This window comes from Triturus cristatus, chromosome 1_1 (assembly GCF_964204655.1).
Source record: "Triturus cristatus chromosome 1_1, aTriCri1.1, whole genome shotgun sequence".
NCBI lineage: Eukaryota > Metazoa > Chordata > Amphibia > Caudata > Salamandridae > Triturus > Triturus cristatus.
In genome coordinates, this window is record NC_140579.1 from 99,272,210 (window position 1) to 99,295,793 (window position 23,584).

General features: G+C 45.6%; 1 protein-coding gene across 2 annotated transcripts in view; it reads right to left on the reverse strand.

Annotated features, from left to right (window-relative positions):
* Positions 1-3,180: 3,180 nt before the first annotated feature.
* LOC146869619 (E3 ubiquitin-protein ligase TRIM39-like) overlaps positions 3,181-23,584 on the reverse strand; it is a 55,137-nt gene continuing 34,733 nt past the window's right edge. For both annotated transcript variants that reach the window (XM_085608717.1, XM_085608726.1), the window contains 2 exons: positions 13,360-13,412; positions 3,181-3,942 (listed from right to left, as the gene is read on the reverse strand). In XM_085608717.1, the coding sequence (XP_085464843.1) occupies positions 3,428-3,942; positions 13,360-13,412 (568 nt within the window). In that variant the 3' untranslated portion in view covers positions 3,181-3,427. The remainder of the gene's footprint in view (positions 3,943-13,359; positions 13,413-23,584) is intronic.

Sequence of the window (23,584 nt, forward strand, 5' to 3'; positions counted from 1 at the left end):
CGGTAACTTTAGCGATTATTGTTTATCCTGGAGAGAGATGGGAGTTTTGTGCAACAATAAAAATGTAAAGGTAACTTTGGCTATCAATGTTCCAGCTGGAGAGAGATGGAAGTTTTATCTAGTGGCTGTTTTCACTGATGCTAAAGTAGCGCAGAGGATTAAGATGCCTGCTGCAAGGAACATGTTTCTGTGTGTTCAGAGGTTTTCAAGCAATAATAAAAATGTAAAGGTAACTTTGGCGATTAAGGTTCCTGCAGGACAGAAATGGAAGTTTTATCCAGTGGCTGTTTCCATTGATGCTAAAGTAGCACAGTAGATTAAGATGCCTGCTGCAAAGAACATGTCCTTGTGTGTTCAGAGGTATCCAGGCAACAATAAAAATGTAAAGGTAACTTTGGCGATTAATATTCCTGCTGAAGAGAGATCAGTTTTATCTAGTGGCTGTTTCCACTCATGCTAAAGTAGCGCAGAGGATTAAGATGCCTGCTGCAAAGAACATTTTCTTGTGTGTTCAGAGGTTTTCAGGCGACAATAAAAATGTAAATGTAACCTCGGCAAATAATGTTTCTGTGGGAGAGAGATCGGAACTTTTATCCAGTGGCTGTTTCCATTGATGCTAAAGTAGCGTAGTAGATTAAGATGCCTGCTGCAAAGAACATGTCCTCGTGTGTCTGTAGGTTTTCAGGCAATAATAAAAATGTAAAGGTAACTTTGGCGATTAATATTCCTGCTGAAGAGAGATCAGAGTTTTATCAAGTGGCTGTTTCGACTCAAGCTAAAGTTTCGCAGAGGATTAAGTTGCCTGCTGCAAAGAACATTTCCTTGTGTGTTCAGAGGTTTTCAGGCGACAATAAAAATGTAAAGTTACCCTTGGCAAATAATGTGTTTGCGGGAGAGATCAGAGTTTTATCTAGTGGCTGTTTCCACTCAAGCTAAAGTTTCGCAGAGGATTAAGTTGCCTGCTGCAAAGAACATGTCCTTGTGTGTTCAGATGTATTCAGGAAACAATAAAAATGCAAAAGTAACTTTGGCGATTAAGCTTCCTGCAGGACGGAAATTGAAGTTTTATCTAGTGGCTGTTTCCACTGATGCTAAAGGATCACAGAGGATTCAGATGCCTGCTGCAAAGAACATGTCCTTGTGTTTTCATACGTTTTCAGGCGACAGTAAAAATGTAAAGGGAACTTTGGCGATTAATGTTCCTGCTGGAGAGAGATGGGAGTTTAATTTAGTGGCTGTTTCCACTCATGCTAAAGTAGCGCAGAGGATTAAGATGCCTGCTGCAAAGAACATATCTTCGTGTGGTCAGAGGTTTCCAGGCAACAATAAAAATGTAAAGGTAACTTTGGCAATTAAGGTTCCTGCTGGAGAGAGACATTAGAGTTTTATCTAGTGGCTGTTCAGACTCATGTTAAAGTGACATAGAGGATTAAGAGCCCTGCTGCAAAGAACATGTCCTAGTGTGTTCAGAGGTTTTCAGACAACAATAAAAATGTAAAGTTAACCTTGGCAAATAATGTGTTTGCGGGAGAGATCAGAGTTTTATCTAGTGGCTGTTTCCACTCAAGCTAAAGTTTCGCAGAGGATTAAGTTGCCTGCTGCAAAGAACATGTCCTTGTGTGTTCAGATGTATTCAGGAAACAATAAAAATGCAAAAGTAACTTTGGCGATTAAGCTTCCTGCAGGACGGAAATTGAAGTTTTATCTAGTGGCTGTTTCCACTGATGCTAAAGGATCACAGAGGATTCAGATGCCTGCTGCAAAGAACATGTCCTTGTGTTTTCATACGTTTTCAGGCGACAGTAAAAATGTAAAGGGAACTTTGGCGATTAATGTTCCTGCTGGAGAGAGATGGGAGTTTAATTTAGTGGCTGTTTCCACTCATGCTAAAGTAGCGCAGAGGATTAAGATGCCTGCTGCAAAGAACATATCTTCGTGTGGTCAGAGGTTTCCAGGCAACAATAAAAATGTAAAGGTAACTTTGGCAATTAAGGTTCCTGCTGGAGAGAGACATTAGAGTTTTATCTAGTGGCTGTTCAGACTCATGTTAAAGTGACATAGAGGATTAAGAGCCCTGCTGCAAAGAACATGTCCTAGTGTGTTCAGAGGTTTTCAGACAACAATAAAAATGTAAAGGTAACCTTGGCTATTAATGTTTCTGTGGGAGAGAGAGGGATGTTTTATCTTGTGGCTGTTTCCACTCATGCTAAAGTAGCACAGAGGATCAAGATGCCTGCTGCAAAGAACATGTCCTTGTGTGTTCTGAGGTTTTCAGGCAACAATAAAAATATAAAGTTAACTTTGGAAATTAATGCTCCTGCAGGAGACAGATCAGTTTTATCCAATGGCTGTTTCCACTTATGCTAAAGTTTCGCAGAGGATTAAGATGCCTGCTACAAAGAACATTTCCTTGTGAGTTCAGAGGTTTTCAGGCGACAATAAAAATGTAAATGTAACTTTGGCGATTAAGGTTCCTGCGGGAGAGAGAAGGAAGTTGTAGCTAGTGGCTGTATCCTTGAAGGAGTATGTGGGGATGTGTGGGGTCTAAAGTGGAACTAGATTTCACTTTACTAAAAAAGTGTTGGAAGAGTTTATGTGGTAATAGGGAGGGGGCGTTTGTGAGGCAAACGGTGGGTGAGTCCAGAGTCTTTCTCTTTGGGGTAGAATTTGGTGTATTTATTCTACTTTATGGGGAACAGTGAATTTCAGAGATTTAAAAAAAAGAAAGTTGCTAGATCATTGCAATGAGTGACTGTGTGCTCTGGGAAATTGCCGCCAATCGATGTGGTTATGGATTTAACAGTTTGAAAACACAAAGAGTAAACGTAAGAGTTAAGGACAGGCCGGTAGTTTTGATATTTTACTATTATAAACATGTTAGATTGGTCCAGGGGGCCATGCATATTACATTTACCCTTATTGCCCTTTCAATAGTTTGCAGACAAGCATTATTAATCTCATTACAATTGGTGATTTTTGTTGTAAAGATGCATATGCCACCCACATGCACCCCAGCACACTAACCACATGCATCCCACCAACACACACCTTATAACAACACACCACACCATGCCACTGCCCCATGTCACTGCATTAGACACCAAGTTTGCAGCACGGAGCACAGCAGCCACACTGCTCTACAACATACGTAAACACTTACAAGCTCCTAAAGGCGAGACCTGCTGGCTATGCCAATGCTTGTTTAATTCTGCAGAGACTTTATGATATGTTACATGCGGTTTGGTGCATGAGTCACACGGCAAACATTGTCTGCCCTTGTTTTAAAAATGTACATGGAAAAGAGATACATAGTTTCACGTGAGGCTTCTGGTTGTCATGGAAACAGGTCAGAGGGTCATTGTGAAGAAGGTCCTTTGGAATGTTGGGGTTTGAACCGTGGATGGCAGTTGGGGGGGGCAGGGGGGGCTCACACCAGCCTCAGCTCCGTTCCTCCCCAGAGACCGAAGATGGGGAAGAGCCTCTGCATGAAGGGCGCCTGCGGGAAGGAGTAGAGAAGCTCCATGGAGTCAGCATTGTACAGGGACAGCCGCCCCCCCTCGTAGTCCAGATACACCCCCAGCTTCAGGGGCTTCTCACAAGGGGACAGAGGGGTCTCAGGGCAGGTGAGAGCCTTGTACTGACCCTCACACCCCCTCACAGCCCAGACTCCCCCCTCAGGTGACCATGTGATGTCTCCCTTCCTGTTCACAGACTCTGCCGTGACCCCCACACGCCACCGCAGCCCCTCCTGCAGCAGCTGCACCTCCCAGTAATGTCTGCCGGAGGTGAACCCCTCGCTCCCCAGCACACAGGGGAAGCAGGAGGTGAATCTCTTGGGGGGGTCCGGCAGGGGCTGTGCTGTGCCCATCCGTCTCACACGTCTCCCCCCCTCAGACAGGAGGAGCCGAGGATGAGCCGTGTCAGGATCCAGAGTCACCATCACTGCAGAGAAGAGATTCACAATTAGAGATTTAACGACACAAAGAAAGGCTGTAATTACTGCTTCTGTTTTACATATGATTAATGTACACCACACCTGGAAGGAGCATGCGGCGCTAGAGAGCGTGCGGCACTAGACTGCTCACTACACTAAAGCGAGCGGCACTAGACTGCTCACTACACTAAAGCGTGCGGCACTAGACTGCTCACTACACTAAAGCGTGCGGCACTAGACTGCTCACTACACTAAAGCGCACGGCACTAGACTGATCACTACACTGAAGCGCTTAGGCACTAGACTGCTCACTACACTAAAGCGCACAGCACTAGACTGCTCACTACACTAAGGCGCACAGCACTAGACTGCTCACTACACTAAAGCGCACAGCACTAGACTGATCACTACACTAAAGCGTGCGGCACTAGAGTGCTCACTACCCTAAAGCGCGCGGCACTAGACTGCTCACTACACTAAAGCGTGTGGCACTAGACCGCTCACTGCACTAAAGTGAGCAGCACTAGATCGCTCACACACTAAAGCGCACGGCACTAGACTGCTCACTACAGTAAAGCGCATGGCACTAGACTGCTCACTACACTAAAGTGTCCGGCACTAGACTGCTCACTAAACTAAAGCACACAGCACTAGACTGATCACTACACTAAAGCGCACGGCACTAGACTGCTCACTACACTAAAGCGCACGGCACTAGACTGCTCACTACACTAAAGCGCACAGCACTAGACTGATCACTACACTAAAGCGCGCGGCACTAGACCGCTCACTACACTAAAGAGTGCGGCCTAGAGTGCTCACTACACTAAAGCGCATATTCATCCAGAGCACACACTACACCGAACAGCACACTGCACTACACAGGACATTCTACTACACACTACACTGCACCACGCAGCATACTACATTGCTCTACCACACATGACGCACACTACAATAGCAAAGAGTAACAGTAACTTGATTAGATGGTACGGAGTGATAGCTACCCCAAGGTTTACTGTACTAGTCAGTACCCTGGATTATATTATACAGAGTGAGAGAGCTCCTAGAAGTCATGCAGTACTAGTCAGTACACTGCATGGTATACAGTACTGTACACTGCATTAGAGGGAACAGAGTGAGAGAGCTACTCTAAGTCATCCTGTACAAGTCAGCACTCTATAATAGATAGTAGAGAGTAACAGAGCTGCTACAAGGAAAACAGTACTAGTCAGTACCCTGGATTATATTGTACAGAGTGAGAGAACTCATGACCCTTCCTATGGCCGCAAACGTATTCTTGATGAAGGCCAGACAGGGTAGTTCGCTCGCATCCTGTAAGCTCAACACTTCGCTCAGCTCTTCCCTGTGTACAGCCAGTTCTGGGGCACTCCACAGACATCATCAGAATAAAAGTGGTCTAAGAGCGGCATCGTCTGCAATTGGACTAATCCCAAGGTCTATACGAAGCGGTGTAAGCGGGGAGCTTGGGGGAAGACCCAACAATTGCATGGAAAAGGAATTCTCTCACAATTTTCTCTATCGAGCCAGATGGACGGTGACCCCATCAGCCCCATACAGGGCAGGACCCCTAGTTTGTGCCTTCCACCACCGGCCCAACAGATATATGGATACAACTTCTGTATACCTTTGTCAGTTCCCCCATTGTCTGGGCCAGCTTTAACTTTGCTTTCTTGATTTGGGCACCCCAGTCCATTTTTTCGGTGAGCGTGATTCCAAGATATTCAAAGACAGTCACCCTCTCAAGGGGTTTCCCATCTAGGCAAGGATTTGACTGAACACTATTACCTGCATTAAATACCCTGCATTTGGTTTTCTGAAAATTGATCTCCAACCCCCTATTTTTGCAAAAAACATAAAAGCTGTCTAAGGCCCTGTGAATTCCCATAGGTGACTTTGAGAGCAGAAGGGGTTCTTCACGGTTCGCCAGCTTAGGGGCATCAATATCCTTCCCAGCAATCAAAGCCTCAACTAGGTCATTAATAAAAAGGCAAAAAAAGGGTCGGGACAAGACGCAGCCTTGGCGTGCACCTCTGTCTACAGGTATGGGGGCTGTAAGTTCACCATTTTTGCCGTTCCTAATTTGGGCAAAATTGCCTTCATGCAGTCATTTCAGCTGGTGGCAAGGTAAGGTGGAGCCCTAAGTCCAATAAAATAGCCCACAGTTTGTCCCTCGACACCAAGTCAGATGCAGATAGGTCCACAAAAATGAGTTAAGGCTGCCACCCTCTATACACACTGACTTCCAATGTAATAGTTGTAACCTAAAAATGTGATCTATTGTGGACATCTTCGCTGTGAACGCGGCTGAAAGGTTCCCTACCCGAACTTTCTCACTGGGATTTGGACAAGGAAGTACAATGTGTCCATCGATTTCCCTCATCACCTGCAAGGCCCTCATCCAGTGAGCGGGCTCTGCCCCGTGCTATATTGGTCTATTCTGGAAATGTTTTGTTATGCCAGGCTGTGTATGACCTAGCCAGACCTAATGCTGAAAGAAGTTTTGAGGGTTTCTTCTTTTTTGCCAAACCAGATTTCGCACACGCTACTGATGGCGGCTTAGACAGCTTACAACCCCTCTCCAGAGAGCAGGGGCTGCAGTATTTTTGCAAAATCCAGCTCGGCTGAAAGTTGTCTTTCAGGGTCAGAATTTAAGCTTAAATTCTGAAATCCAAGCCCAGAAGCTACTGGATGATATCTTAGCAGGGGCCATCGGTGGTAAAAAATAAGCGCAACATGTTAGGGAGAGTGCTGGATAGAGACTGGAGATGCCTCTTTATGGGAGCGTTGTATTTTTTTAATGTTTATTTGATCACTGGTGGGGAGAGAGAGGGAGGGAGAAGAGGAGTGGTCCAGACGTCCTCACGCAGGCTCATGGTTGAGCCTGATTGCCTAGGTTGTGGCGGTGGGTGAGGGGCGGGGAAAGGGTGGGGGAATGGGATCCTCAGACGGGTGATAAAAGAGGCTGGTTCAATAGTGTTTTTTGTCACATTTATCACACTTTTCACATCAGATGAAAAGAGTGAGGGATCGGTGTGGTGGGATTGCTTTAGAGCGATGTGGTGCCAGAATCTGGTTAATGTTATAAGCCGACGTGGGCAGATTTAGAATCGCAACTATCAACATCTGTGGTCTCAATGACATCAAGAAAAGGCAGAGGGTAGCGGTTGGGTTACAAGCGTTTATGGCAAATACTATTTGCCTCCAAGAGACACATATCGAAGGATCACAATTGCATGTATTAAAAACACTGGGGTATAGGGTGGTTAGTGCAACAACGCAGGGGGCCAGGGTTCGGGGCGTTGCTATATTGGTTCAAGGAGGTGGGATCCAATGCACACGGTCATGCTCTGATAAGTTTGGCCGGGGGGCGATTACTGAATGTCAATATAGTGTGGGTAAGAAACTGACACTGTGTACAGTATATGGATGTAATAGCGACGATCCTGGTGTACTTGATACTATCTCCAGTGAACTCGCTCATTGGCCTCTTCCACTTATTCTGTGCGGGGGCTATAATATTAACTTACCCAGTGACTGGTCTCCAGAGGCCGGATGGAGATATGTGCCTAGGAAACCAAAAGCGTTTCAGGCATTAAGGAATCTGTGCCAGACCCCTGGTCTGATTGATTGCTGGCACCTGATAAAACCAAACGACCCAGGGTACACTTATTCTTCTAACGCGCATATGACTCATGCTAGACTGGACTACATGTTTCTTTCAAATACGCTGAGCTCGAAATATCATATAAAAAAGCTACCGTGGGTACTGTCAGACCATAACCCGTTGGTCCTCAATTTAGAATTGGAATTATCCAGGCCAAACTTAAGATCATGGACATTTGAGAGATCAATGCTACTAAATGAGGAATATTGAATACTCATGAGACAATGGATCCCAATGTTCACTGAGGATAATATGGGGAGTACATCCATTGAGGTGGCGTGGGATGCCTTGAAAGCAGGTATTAGGGGGAAACATTGAGGTATTCCTTAAATCTTAACAAATGCGCCAAGAAAACAATGAAGGCTCTTCAGGATAATTTAGGGGAGGAAGAGGAAGGTTTGGTAAGGTCTGGAGGTAGAACGACGACGGGTGGCGATCGCTAAAGCCGCCATCACTGATATTCTGGTGGATAAAGCAATGAGTAAAGCAACAGCCCAAGAAGAAACAGTTAATGAGTTTAGCGAGCAGATTGGTCACCATTTGGCAGTTCGTAACAGGCAGCAAATTTAACATCTAACACAATTCGAGAAATTAATGACCCTGTGCTAGGGCGATTACCAACCCAGATTTCATTAGGGCTGCATTTAGGAGGAATTATCAAACATTATATACGGCTGACAATGGGGTGGACCAGATTGATATCAAGGAACATCTCGATTCAGTTCCACTTTCAAAATGTTTAAAAGAATCCAGGAAAGTTTAGACAGCTCGCCTCAGTGGGATGAGACCTTACTAAACATGAACAGCTTGGCAAAAGGGAAGGCGGCTGGCACCGACGGCATTCCGACCGAATCCTATACTACTTTTTCCCGTCAGTTTAAAGGAATTATAAATTAATTATTTGTACATATTTTCAATTGTGGGTGGCCTCCGGGATCAAGGTCTTTGGCTAAAATTGTGGTTATCTTTTACAATTGGGCTCCTAACATTCTATTACCTTGATTAACGGCGACTCTAAAATCTATTCAAAGTTATTGGCCATCCGACTTGCGGCAATAATTCATAAGGTTATCTCGGGGCGCCAACATGGGTTTGTTCCCAGGAGATCTACAATTGACCATGTCCAGAGAGTTATCGCACTATTTGATATCACCAATGTTGCGGGAGTCCCAATGGCTCTTATCCAATTGGATGCAGAAAAAGCTTTTGATAGGGTCTCCTCCCAATATCTATGGACGGCCATGTCTAGAATTGGTATTAGGGATGGTTTTATTCAAGCGGTCAAAACATTATATGTCGAACCATCAGCGGTAGTAATGGTGAACGGTACACTCTGAATTATTTTTTATTTCCCGGGGGACTAGGCAGGGTTGCCCTTGCTCCCCTCTTTTCTTTGCAGTGTGTATTGAACCTTTAATCAGCAATATGGCCACAGAACTGGGTACCTAAGACCTTGGCCTACGCAGACGATATTGTCCTTGTTACATCAGATCCATAATTCTGCCATAAAGGTAATCGAAGATGCGGCTGAGCGCTTCCGGCATATCTCTTGATATGCTCTTGAATCAAGAGACGATGCAGGTTGTGCTTAATGATAAAGTCAAGATGATAGACAATCGGGTAGTCAAAAAGGCCACGTATTATTATAACCTCCAGATTGGATAATGTGGTCAAGGACAATATGGTGCCTCTAATGGAGAACACTAAGAAAGATCTCGCAAGGTTAAATAACCTACATTTTTCCGTAGGGGGTAGGTGTAATGTGATAAAAACGCTCTTTTTCATAAAATTTGTATACCTTTTTAGGGCCATCTGTTTAGAATTCACTCATCAATGGTTTATAGCAATAGAAAATATATTCTCTGGGTTTATAAGGGCATATCCGCGACCTCGCAGAGCCCTTAGGTTTCTCACCCTACCGAGGGACAGGGGGGGTTTGGCTCCCCCGAACCTGAAACTATACTATTGGGCCTCCACACTGATATATAGTCGCGAGCTGCTCATGACGAATGCAGGTTCCTTCTCCGTTTGAACTTATGTTGGGGGGAGAGACGGGAGGATGTTTTTGGTGACAATAATACGACAGTTATTACAAAAAAGTTTGCTTTAAAACTCTTTCTAGTGCCTTTAAAGTATGGAGTGCTATTCGTAGAACCCTGGGAATTGGTAGATTATCTTTTTATACACCTATATCTAATAATTGCAATCTTCCCGAGCTCTTTGGAGATTTGTAAATGGATAAATAGATTAGGGCTGGAATAGATCAGTTTGGCTGTTTTTACTCCCCCTGAAATTAAATAAGAATATACTCTTGATTGGTAGGATTTTTTAAAATTTCTTCAGATTTGGGATTTTCTCTTACGAAAAGGAAGTGGACGGGCCAGGTTTGAGAGAGTGGAAACCATTGAAAGTATAGTTAAAGATAAAGTAAGTTCTATTGGGGAGATCTACGGTCTTATAAATGCGGCTAGGCCCGATGATTTGGACAAGTGTTCTCAAAGATGGCAGCTGAAATTGGGGGTTTCAGCCAAGATTTTTCTGTATGCGTATGAGATGTCACAATCTATATTAAAGTCCACTGGGCTACAAGCACAATTTTATAAGACCTGGTTTTTTTTATATCATACGCCCGACAGGATAACAGAATGGGGGGCTGAAAAGGGATCATTCAGTCCACGTTGTGCACTTTATAATGCTGATATCATTCACATCTTAGTGTCTTGTAACGTATCGCAAAAATGATTCAATGATATATCAGATTTTTTATAGGAGGTGTTAAAAACTGAAATAAAATTGTCAAAGGATGTAATATTGTTAGAGATTTCTGAAGCAAATCGAATGGGGAAGGTTCATGAATTGATTTTTATATCTATGGCGGTCTTAAGGATGTGTATTGCTTCCGCCTGGCTGGACTCTAGGTCACCTGCTTTTCAACAATGGCTACCCAGATTATTAGCAACGTGTAGGTGGAAATAGCTATATATAAACGGAAAGGGAGCCGCTTATGCCGAAAAGGCATGACAATATGGGACCTCTTGATTACTTGGATTCAAGGTCGAAGCGGGACATGATCGAGTATATGTATTTATTTTCCCCTGTAGGTTTTTCAGGCTGAATAATAGCGTTTATATTGTAAGAGGAAATCTGCACATTTCACTTTAGGAATGTTTTATCGGCGTCACACAAATTGCGCTTTAACAGGATTGTATCGGATTGATGGATCATTGGGAGTTTATATGTATTTTAAATATGAAATGATGTCATGTATTGCACTGCACTTGCACTTGATTAATTATGTTTGATGCAATTACGTTTTACCTGTCTGAGGTGGGGGCTGGGGGGTCCGGTGAGGGGGTGGATCGACAGGTATTTAAAATAAAATGAATAAAGATTATTTTGAAAAAAATAAAAATAAGGTATTCAGTAAGAGTCAGTACACTGCAGTAGATGATACACAGTAACAGAGCTACTCCAAGGTATACAGTACTACTCAGTACATTGTATTAGATGGTACAGAGTGACAGACCTACCCAAAGGTGTAATGTATTAGTCAGTACACTGAATCGGATGGCACAGAGTGACAGAGCTATTATAAGGTATACTGTACTAGTCCGTACACTCCATTGGATGGTATAAAGTGACAAGGCCACTCCAAGGTATACTGTACTAGTTACCAAACTATTAGGGATAAAGGACTAGTTAGCAAACTGCATTCAATGGCACAGCGTGACAAGGCTGCTCTAAGATATGCAGTACTCATCAGTGCACTGCATTAGATGGTACAGAGTAAGAGGGCTATTAGAAGGGATAAAGGACTAGTCAGTACACTGACAGAGCTAGTAGAAGGTGTACTGTACTAGTAAGTACACTGCATTAGATGGTACAGAGTGAAAAAGACACTCCAAGGTATAAGGTACTAGTCAGTACACTGCATTAGATGGTGTAGAGTGATAGAGCTATTCTAAGTTATTCTGTACTAGACAGTACACCGCCCTAGAAGGCACAGAGTAACAGAGCTACTCCAAGGTATACAGTAGTAGTCAGTACACTGCTTTAGATGGTACAGAGTGACAGAGCTACTCGAAGGTGCACTGTACTAGTCAATACACTGTATTGGATGTTACAGTGTGACAGAGCCGCTCCATGGCATACTGTACTTGTCAGTACTCTATATTAGATGGTACAAGGTAACAGAGCTAACAAAAGGTATAGAGTACTATTCAGTACACTGCATTAGATGGTACAGAGTTCCTTGATAAGAGTCAGTACACTGTATTGGATGTTGCAGTGTGACAGATCTACTCCAAGGTATACAGTACTAGTCGGTACACTGCAGTGGATGGTACAGTGTGACAGAGCTACTAGAAGGTGTACTGTACTAGTGACTACTCTGTATTATAAGGTACAGAGTTTCAGAGCTACTTAAAGGTATACTGTACTCATGAGTATTAGAAGGTACTGAGTGACAGATCTATTAGAAGGTCTACTGTACTACTCAGTACACTGCATTATAAGGTACAGAGTGACAGAGCTACTCCAAGTTATACTGTACTAGCGAGTCATTGTAGGTGCATGCGCTAGGTCAGTGTAGGTGCATGCGCTAGGTCAGTGTAGGTGCATGCGCTGGGTCAGTGTAGATACATGCAGTAGGTCAGTGTAGGTGCATGCGCTAGGTTACTGTAGGTGTATTCGCTAGGTCAGTGTAGATGCATGTGCTAGGTCAGTGGAGGTGCATGCGCTGGGTCAGTGTAGGGTTATGAACTGGGTCAGTGTAGGTGCATGTGCTAGGTCTGTGTAGATGCTTGCGCTAGGTCAGTGTAGGTGCATGGGCTAGGTCAGTGTAGGTGCATGTGCCAGGTCAGTGTAGTTGCATGCATTGGGTCCGTGTAGATGCTTGCGCTAGGTTAGTGTAAGTGCATGTGCTAGGTCAGTTTAGATGCATGCGTTGGGTCCGTGTAGATGCCTGCTCTAGGTCTCTGTTGGTGCTAAAACTCTGAGAAATAGAATGTTATGTTGCAAATACCAAATTCTGAGGTAATTTCCCATTCAATAGTCCCAGAATACTGCAGTAACTGAGTTGCTCGCAGTTGTCACGCCTAGCAGTATCATTAATGTGGGTTGTGAAATTACCACATCTGAATTTCCAATAAACTTAGCATGAATGTCCAAGGGGAAGAATGATTTAAACAAAGGAAATGCGTCAGCACGTATACAGAATGGAGATAAGTAGAAATCTGGAAAAGATAAAGTTTAGAGACAAATCAAGTAACTGTACCCTGACGTGAGTGCACGTTACCACTAAATGCCACACAATACCATACCAAACCATACCACCCCATACCATACTGCCATCCCATTCCATCCATTACCACCATACCACACCATCCCATAACACTATACCATATTATACAATGATCTCACTCTATACTACACCCACCATTCCATCATAACATTCCATATCATACCAGCCCACACTATACCATCCAATCCCATCCCACCATAAAATTCCATAACATACCATACATACCATACCATTCCGTAGCACACCACACCATACCATACCATAGCATACCACACCACACCATACCATACCATAGCCCACCATACCACACCACACCATACCATAGCACACCACACCATACCATAGCACACCACACCATACCATAGCACACCACACCATAGCACACCATTTCCATGAACAGTAATATTCAGAGCTAATTATCGCAATGGTATTTACCTTTATATCTCTTCACCACCACCTCTGGGCACTGAATCTTCACATTATTACACCTGTAATAACACACACATCAACTTTGTATTAAAGAACAATGACAGCTACAGGAACAAAGGATGAACATCACATGGGACCTGTAGTTGAATTAAGATTCAGTATTAAGAGCAGCGCCTGCGGACTAGCGCTCAGTGTGAGTTACTGTTCATAAACTACAGTCAAAGCTCTAACGATATCCAAAAGTACCTTTAACATCTTATGACAGGATGTGGGTGTTCTATGGCAGATGGCTCAGTGAGACCAGTGTGCTTTATATGATGCTATGGAGTGCCTCGTTGTGGGTTTTCTAGGAGCTGCCGTTGGCTGAGTGAGAGGGGCGTGGTTTGAGTAATAGGTTACATCTGTTCCTGGTGGGGTCTCGTGTATACACTTAATAAAAACCTTCCTACCTGAGCTCTACGTGAATTCCTGACAGGACGCACAACACAACATTGTCACATCCAATCCCTGCCAGTGTAAACCTTGTCACCATTCTGTACAACTAAGATATTGAAAAGCCTTAGTGGGATATATAAGAAAGATTTGAACCCAGATGTTAGTAATGAAAAACTGATTGCAAAACAAAAACTCCCATGTCTTACGGAACAGCAGATTTTAGGCCGTAGGGGAAGGATCACAGAGGGAGAGATAAGGGAACAGGTTAGGAGGCTCAGTAAAGGGAAAGTAGCAGCAGGCCCAGACGGGATCACAGAGGGAGAGATAAGGGAATAGGTTTGGAGGCACCGTTAAGGGAAAGCAGCAAGCCCAGAAGGGATTCAAAGAGGGAGAGATAAGGGAACAAGTTAGGAGGAACCATAAAGTGAATGCAGCAGGCCCAGACGGGATCACAGAGGGAGAGATAAGGGAACAGGTTAGGGGCTCAGTAAAGGGAAAGCAGCAGGCCCAGACGGGATCACAGAGTGAGAGATAAGGAACAGGTTCAGAGGCTCAGTAAAGGGAAAGCAGCAGGCCCAGGCGGGATCACAGAGGGAGAGATAAGGAACAGGTTCCGAATCTCAGTAAAGGGAAAGCCTCAGGCCCAGACGGGATCCCATCTTAGTTGAACTGTGATTACAAAATGATTACAGGAATCTTGGCTAAGAGGTTGTCAGATGTCCTTCCAAAGTTGATCCATTTCGATCAAAAGTGGTTTGTGCCTGGAAGGAAGTTGTATAAATTAACCCATTGATTTATCGGTGCAAATGATATGGCCGAGGCCTCTAATCTCCTGTTGACAATCGCAAGAATCAATGCTGCTAAAGCATTTGATAGGGTTAATTGGGTCTATCTTTGGGAGGTATTGCAGTATTATCGTTTCAGCAGCAATGTTACTGACGTTGTGCAAATGCTATATAAGGTGCCGGCAGCTAAGATTTTGGATGGCGAACTTCCAGCTTCATTTCAGATATCCAGGGGAACTAGGCAGGGGTGTCCTTTGTCACCAATTCTGTTCTGTCTATATATTGAGCCGTTTTCCCAGATGATTCGACAGGATTAGACCATTCTTCCCTTTGAAGCTGCAGGGTTACCAACCAGACTAGCACTGCATGCTGATGACAAAGTTCTGTATGCATCGAAACCAGAGCTCTCTGTTCCACAGCTTGAGACGCATGCCAGAGATTTTGGGAGTCTGTCAGAATATCTAATCAATAAGGGGAAGACAGAGATTATGAAATCGGTTAAAGAGAAGGTAGGGCTTCAAACTAGAAACCAGATTAGGAATCCTGGGATCATCGTAATTTAGAGTTTGGAGGAAATACCGGATGTAAACTTAACTAAGGTATCCCATTGTAAATTTAGAAAAAATTGATGCTGATATGACAAATGATACATTCATTTATGTGAACAAGATCTCGTCCTTATTAACAAATTCGCCTGTTGTGAATGCCACATCAACCCAACTCGCAAATACGTAGCCTGGCAAGCACTGAGACCGATGCCCAAGGTTACTGATTGACAGGCCACAGGTAGGGTGGCACGTAGCCGGCAGACAAATGCATGGACGGGAAACCCGAGATCAATCCCACAGATTAGTGAAGCGACACTACAATGGTGAAGGGAGATTGGCCCCAATAAAGCACGCATGGCTGGAGGGGGTACGCAAGCTCCAAAAACACCATAAAGTCAGATGCCACATGAGTTAGGAACATAGAGCAAATCAGAACACTGCACACGCAGTGATCACGTGCTCCCCGTGCCAGACATCTGGACACTTTAACCACTGGCCGCATTTTGTCCATGGAAGGTCGAGGCCCAACTGGATTATCCATAAAAATGTATTTAGGACTCTAGAGGCAGCAACTTACAATTCTCTCCCTACAAGGATCCCCAGAAACATTTCATAGCCTATAATGAATTGTAAATAAGAATGATACAGATCCATTGTAAACTGAGACAGTACTCAGACCCTGTGCCTGTAACTGTTCTCCCGGCCGCTATGTTTAATTAAACAAACTGTTCCTGTTTTGCCAAGCGCCTCTTGTTTTTCAAAGTTATTTCATGTTCAAGCAACACCGTGATATAAATGCTCTCCTTACAAGATGGAGGGAAAATCTGCCCCTCGGTATCTATGGGAGGGTGAACATCATTAAGATGCTGGTTCTTCCAAAGGTGATTGTCTTGTTTAGCACTAAACCACTTCCTTTCCCCAAAAATCTTTTGCAGAAATTGCAAGGGAGGGTCAGAAGCTTTATATGAGCATCCAAAGGAGCCAGGATCTCATGAAAGAAACTCCGGATGAGACTGGAGCAAGGGAGGGCTGGCTCTCCCGGATTTTCAAGCCAATTGTTATGCTTTCCAGTTCAAGAATTCCCGGCTCTTGGCTGGAGAGCTAGATAATTCTTACATGGGTCAATTGTATAGAGCTATGTTGAATCATTTAGGCCTGAAAACGTATTTTTTTTAAGTTTGGGGACCTGAAGTTTTTAAACAAGGTAGGTTAAAGGTACTCTTAACAGCCCTGAGGGTGAGGGAATCCTTTAGGAAAAGTCTTGTGATAGATTACTATGTGAACCTGGCACCAATTTGGGGCTCTCCTGGAACATCCGAGTGACTTAAGGATAAACTTAGTTACTGTAGGAGAGTAGGATCTGCACTTATGTTGCCCCCACTTTTTTTCTGATGTATACACTGGTTTCTGGCTATAGTCTGGCTGGGTCCCTGCTAATCAGGACCCCAGTCTCTCTGTTCTCTCTAAACGACTTGGTGTGCATATTAGGTGCACTAGTGATTGAATACTGTGGTATCTTATGAGCCCCTAGTATATGGTACCTTAGGTACCTAGGGCATAGGTACTTCACAGGCCTACCAGGGGATGCAGCATGTATTATGCCACCCCTGGGAAGCATTCTCCATCTGACACCACAGGCCTGCTACTGCAGCCTGTGTGAGGTAGTGTTACCACTCCTCACAGAGATATAGGTTTCTATATCTCACCATACACACACATATAAACCTATGAGCCACCCCATGGCAGGCCCTATCAATCCTGAGGGCAGGGTGCATGGCTTACTATGTGAGGGGGTGCCTCTGCCTGAGCAGGGCCCCTCTGCAGCTGGCAGGGTCTATCCCTTGTGGCTGTTTGTGGATGCGGTTAAACCATATACTCTTAAGTGCATTATAACCTTGCGGTAAATGCTAACTTTGGAATGACTGCATCAAAACATGTTGTGTTTGGTGTCAAACAACTTGGAATCATATCCCCACACCAGTAACTGGTTTGGGAGTATGATCCCACCCTTCTAGAGGGGACGACATGTACCCACTGTGGAAACACGGTAGAAATCTGAAAGAGCCTTGGCATCACAAAATGGATGCCACCAGCACAGACACTGTGCTGCCATCCTGCTACTGACCGAAACTCGCAGTGGAGAAGGTCCAACAATAGGCATCCTGTCACAGGGAGGTGTCACCACCTCCCAGACAGGATTTAGTGTATTGGGGCTGGGTGGGTGCACTTCTAGAGTGCTTTGAAGTCCTGCACTGGGGGAGCAGTAGGCTCCTCTGTGCATATGCCAGCTCAAACCGGTTCAGGGGCTACCTGTCCCTGCTCTGGCGTGAAACTGGACAAAGGGAAGTGGGTGTAACCACCCACTCCCCTAACCCTCCCAGAGGAGTGGTCATAGAGCTAGTCCCTCCCCTATCTTCACTATAAGATAGCAAACCTTGCCCATGCAAATCAGATATCCCTGGACGACGCTCTACAAAGAAGAATCCTGGCCCTTCGACGTTCCACTTCCTGTGGAAGACAGAAGAATCTCCCTTGGAGTCAAGGAGTGACTCCCCTGCTTGGCAGGCACCAAAACTCTTAATCAATGGATGCACACTTTCCTGCTCCCGCCGGAGTTCAAAGTCCCTGCTGCCCCGGATGCAGATCTTCTGACTTCTCAATGGCCATTGTGAGTCCCCAGCAGAGCTGTGGTGAGTGGACCTCATGAGTGATGAGGAACAGCAATACCCGGGTACCGTGCACTATTGTCGAGTGCAACCCCTTCACAATGTTGTACAAACTTGTGCTTTGGACCATTTGTGGCCCAAGCCTCCAGCAGGTCTTGCAGCGAAAATCAGGGGCCTACCACGTCCCGAGTGACCGTGGGCTCCTGTGAAGCATTTCCTGACGATGCGTCTTTGCGCCTTTGCCCGTTGGCTAGCGGGTCCCCCGAAGACTTTCTGACCAACTCAAAGGGCTCCCCTGGTTGCTGCAGGCCTGCCCTCACTTACCCTCGCTGGGTAAGTCCATCAGACCTTGCTGTTCTGCACCATTGACTTTCTTCAGTCTACACAAGACTTGCAGTTGCCAAGGATTGTTGGCTCCAATCCAGTTGCCGACACCACCATCAGCTGCAGCTGTTGTGGGACACTCCGAATCCAGCTGTTGGTCATCGTCGATTCCTCCTGGACCTCGTGAGCGAAGAGTCAAAACACCTTCGATGACCTGAAATCACCCGACATCCGTGGTCAGCCATCTTCCTGGCCACCGGTCACTGGCAAGTGATCTTGAACACTGTCCCTTCAATTTTCAGGTCTTCAGCAACTTGAATCCACCCTTGGATTCCACCGGACACTTCTTCAGTCGACACAAGCAGCAAGTCTTCTTTGGCCTCCATAGAATACAGCGACGCGACCCGACACCAAAAGACACCTATGCAGGGTGAGGTAACTCGTGCACTCCGGTGCCCTAGTGTGTGTTGGCCCTAGAAATACTTACCTTGTAAGTAGCTTGCTTGTAGACTTCCTCGAAGTACCCTAGAACTTTAAAAATCAAACCGCGACTTGCACTATTATAATCAATAGGGAACCCGTGACTGTGTTCACACACTGCACGCTTCTCCCGTGGGCCTGTTACTTACCTGCTAACACTGCAGTAGTGAAGCCCCAGCGATTCCCCAGGCCCTAGGTCTTGTCATTCTGCAAGTGGACATACTTATACCACTTTCTTAGTTTATGGTCTGGTACGCCCCTTGGGCTCCAGCCATATTTGTGCTTAATTTATTGAGAAACGTTGACATTTGAATGTGTACCTGGCTTCTAATCTCATAAAGAGATTAGTAGAGTGTGTCTAGAAATAAATACATCTATATTTGATATATATACCTGTGTGGTGTCTTTTCATTTGGTAATTCAATAGATTATAAGGTAAAACAAGCTGCTTCACATTCCTCTGAGACTTAGCCTGAAGGCTGCTCTCCACAGCTACCACTAGGATAGCTTTCTTTAAAAGGTTGTCTTAAACCTATCTACCATAAGAGTCGAATTGGACTGGTGCAAGGTGGCCACTATAACTAGTGACCAGCATATGCCAGGCCAACTTCTCACAGTTACCCTCACCAGTATAGCAATCTTTCCACCTGGGGTAACATGACAAGAGCTCTCTGAACTTTTGAAGCGGGGCTTTCAAAATTTAAATGCCTGCAGCATTGTTCTTGCGGGTCATCACAAACGTAGTCAGAGGTGAGCGGTTCGGTGCAGGAGTATATTCTCGAGTGGGTAAGGGCTAAGTAACAACCTAAAAAAGAGGTTTCCCAGAGGTATTGGGTACTCATTTCCGCAACACATGAGAAAATGGGAGTCCCATACCTGTGCTGAGAAAAGGATCTTCTGGCGCTAGTTAAAGAGCAATTACAGCGAGTATCTTTAAATCTGTTATACACTCTGATCAAAACAGTACCACTTAAAAAGAATCATTTGTTAATCTTGGCTAAGATCACATTGGAACCATCAAAATATAAGAAGTGCGGTGACACAGAGGCGGATGATATACGCATGTTCGTAGACTGCCCGTTATTGGCCTTCATCTAGGGGTAGGTAAGTCAGGTGTTCCGAGAAATTATTGGCTGCGAAGTTAAGGTAAACCCCTGCCTGATCCGATTTGGGATGGACTTGTGCCCTTACTGGGACGAGTTAAACTCGGATCAGACCTCGCTGATATTTTTTCTGATATCGCTAGCAAGAGAGGAAATCTGTAAGAAATTGATCACTACCAATCCGCCAAAGGTATCAGAATAGGTCAGATCTGTAGAGATGTCAGTAGAATGGATTTGGACCACATGTCGGCCTTAGTAGAGGAAAGATGGCGTCACTTTGTGATATGGCAAAGTAAATCCTAACGTCCTCTGTCTTGCTGAGAAATGGGCCGTTCTCCTTCCTACAAAAGGGGAAAACTATAAGAAATATTCAATAAACACATAGGCTGGACACTCCAGGTGGTGGTGTCTTGGCTCACAGCTTACTTAGCTGGATGGTGATACGAGGACAAAAAATGTAAACCATTCCTCTACAACCTGGATTAGCACACAACCTCTGTTACTGCAAACTCCATCATCGCTGCTCTAGAACTTTGGAGCAGAAACCCCTCTAAAAATATATCCCTGAGTTTACAAGAGGGCTCAGTGAGGTAATTGCTGTTTGACCAGTAAGACACAACTGTGAATTTCAGCAAGACAAACTCATCCTTTCATCCTTGTCGGGTTGTTTCACTGCTCACCATCAAAGTGGAAAATATCTATTTCATGAACAGCAAAAATGAATGACCGAAAGCTGCAGAACTTTGGGAGGTCTCTGCCCACACACCCTCACTACAGAGGCAGACAGGCACACAATCACTGCCACTGTAATCACAGTCATCACTGCTCTAGATCCTTGGAGGGATTAGCACACAACCGCTAACACTGAAATCACCATCATCACTGCTCTAGAATCTTGGAGGGATTAGCACACAACCGCTAACACTGTAATCACAATCACTGCTCTAGAACCTTGAAGGGATTAGCACACAACCGCTAACACTGTAATCACAATCACTGCTCTAGAACCTTGAAGGGATTAGCACACAACTGCTAACACTGTAATCATCATCATCACTGCTCTAGAACCTTGATGGGATTAGCACACAACCGCTAACACTGTAATCATCATCATCACTGCTCTAGAACCTTGGTGGGATTAGCACACAACCGCTAACACTGTAATCATAATCATCACTGCTCTAGAACCTTGGTGGGATTAGCACACAACCGCTAACACTGAAATCACCATCATCACTGCTCTAGAATCTTGGTAGGATTAGCACACAGCCGCTAACACTGTAATCACCATCATCACTGCTCTAGAATCTTGGTGGGATTAGCAAACAACCGCTAACACTGTAATCACCATCATCACTGCTCTAGAACCTTGGTGGGATTATCAAACAACCGCTAACACTGTAATCACCATCATCACTGCTCTATAACCTTGGTGGGATTGGCACACAACCGCTAACACTGTAATCACAATCACTGCTCTAGAACCTTGAAGGGTTTGGCACACAACCGCTAACACTGTAATCACAGTCATCACCGCTCTAGAACCTTGGAGGGATTAGCACACAACCGCTAACACTGAAATCACCATCACCACCACTCTAGAAGCTTGGAGGGATCAGCACACAACCGCTAACACTGTAATCACCATCATCACTGCTCTAGAACCTTGACGGGATTAGCACACAACCGCTAACACTGTAATCACCATCATCACTGCTCTAGAACCTTGGTGGGATTAGCACACAACCACTAACACTGTAATCATCATCATCACTGCTCTAGAACCTTGAAGGGATTAGCACACAACCGCTAACACTGTAATCATCATCATCACTGCTCTAGAACCTTGGTGGGATTAGCACACAATACCTACAACTTTAAACCCCTTCATTGTTGCTCTAGAATCTTGGACCAATAAACACACAATCCCTGACACTGTAAACCCCGTCTTCCCTATTCTAGAACTTTAAATGGGATTAGTGCACCATACTACCTCTGCAGAGAGGAGAAGTCATCTCACTATACGCTGTAATCTCGAGGCACTATTACTTCCTAAAATTCTTCTTTTCATCTTTGGATCTGGCATCCATAGGATCTATCTGTTCATTTATACTATGGGGGATCCATAGGATCAGCATTGCCATCATTCTATTAATGGTAGATAAAATTGGGGGGCGTGGCCAACAAGTTAGCCGGGAGGCAGCACTAAAAGAGAGCTCAGCCCAGACACAGGCATAATCCATCCTCCTGCCGCCCCCTTGACTCTGAAAATCTTGAAACTGATCTCCAGATAAGGCGGCGCCAGGAGGCATGGAAATAGCGACACCCAACGCGCTGATACACAACCCGTAGAGAGGCCTATGAGTCACTCCCTCTCTGTCGGCACCCAGGCGGCCTGCCGAAGCTGTGAGGCGGACCTGTGGAGCTGCCGCAAGGAGGTGAACGGAGTGTGGGCGGTAGAGCAAGACAGCCGATACCCCGATAGCGGTGGGAACGGCCTGCTGATAGCACCTGAAGCCTGGGATGGAGCCCCGGCGTGCCTCCGCTCTTGGTGACTGCCTCGCCACAGAGAGACGCCCCAACTTGGCAGCTGCATTGATTTACTCCCCTCCTCCTGAGACCGAGTGCGAGAGAGACTGCGACCGCTGATCCCCGGGACATTGCAGGCACTCCTACATGCCGTGACGGAGGTGCGCCCTGGTTGATGAATGAAATAACTTTTGTATAGTGCAACGTCCACTCCAAGGAGTATCTTGGCGCTGTATGCGGGGGGAGAAGGCACCTTCCAGAAGAGAAAAAAACTGGCATAGTCTCAGAGATAGAAGAATGGGGACGGATCCGGTGGTGGTCCTGGTGGACTCATGGTGCTTGAGGTGGAGCTGTTCTGTGGACTCTAGACATCCACCCCCTTGTGCTGTGCAGGGGTAAGGCTGGAGGATATAATAAATGCGGCTGTACACACAAGCGAGAGGCTGCCAGCAATTGTTTAATCGCCCAACCCCGGGATTGTAACACTTGAGGATCGTGCAGAGGAGCGTGAGGGTAAACGGACCGTCAGCCTTGGTAGCGTGTAGGTGAACTGGACTGGACGTGAACCCACACACCTGGTGGCCGGCCCCATTAACTGGTGAGTGGGCTGTGTGACTTGCAACCTGCCATTGGTCTTGGCATTCTCCTCCGGTAGAATTGTCGTGGTTAACTAGTTCTGAACTAGGAGCGTGGCCTCCACAGTCACATGACTGCCTGGCGCCATTCCTGCGCAGGCATCTGAACTCCAGACCGTGGATTTGAATCAGAGCTGTAGGTGATACTAGGAGGTGAGAACTCTGTATCCTCTGTGCTGCTGCACCCCACCCCTACTCCTGGAGTGCCTCACACAGCCTGCCTGTGGGGAATTGGACTGGCAACACTGGTGGCATCCATTCTAGACACACAACAGGGTTGAGGTGTGGGAAGCAACCTCAACTGCAGCGCTTCCGTCAGGAATCCTGGAGATATTGAGGGAGAGAAAGTTGCAGGCCCTCACGGAGTCATGGGTAAGGACAAACTGCGCAGCGGCACCAAGCAAAGATTGACCAGTTCAAGGCACAGAGAGCAGGTACCACCACATCGCAGTCTCTCGGGGGCCCAGATTCTGGCATCAATTGAATCCTCAGAACAAAGCCGAAGCCACGGCCATAGACGTGAACCTCCTCTGCACCGACCTGTGCAAGGTAGAGGAGCGATTAGTGGAAACGGAGACACAGGTCAGGGAAGTGCAGGGGGAGATCTGCGCATTGAAGCTGACGGTGGCCGCCCAGGAGATCTGCTTGAGTTGATTGAAGGCCCGGATGGAATATGTGGACGGCCGGTCCCACAGATGTAACTTACGATTAGTGGGATTCCCCGGG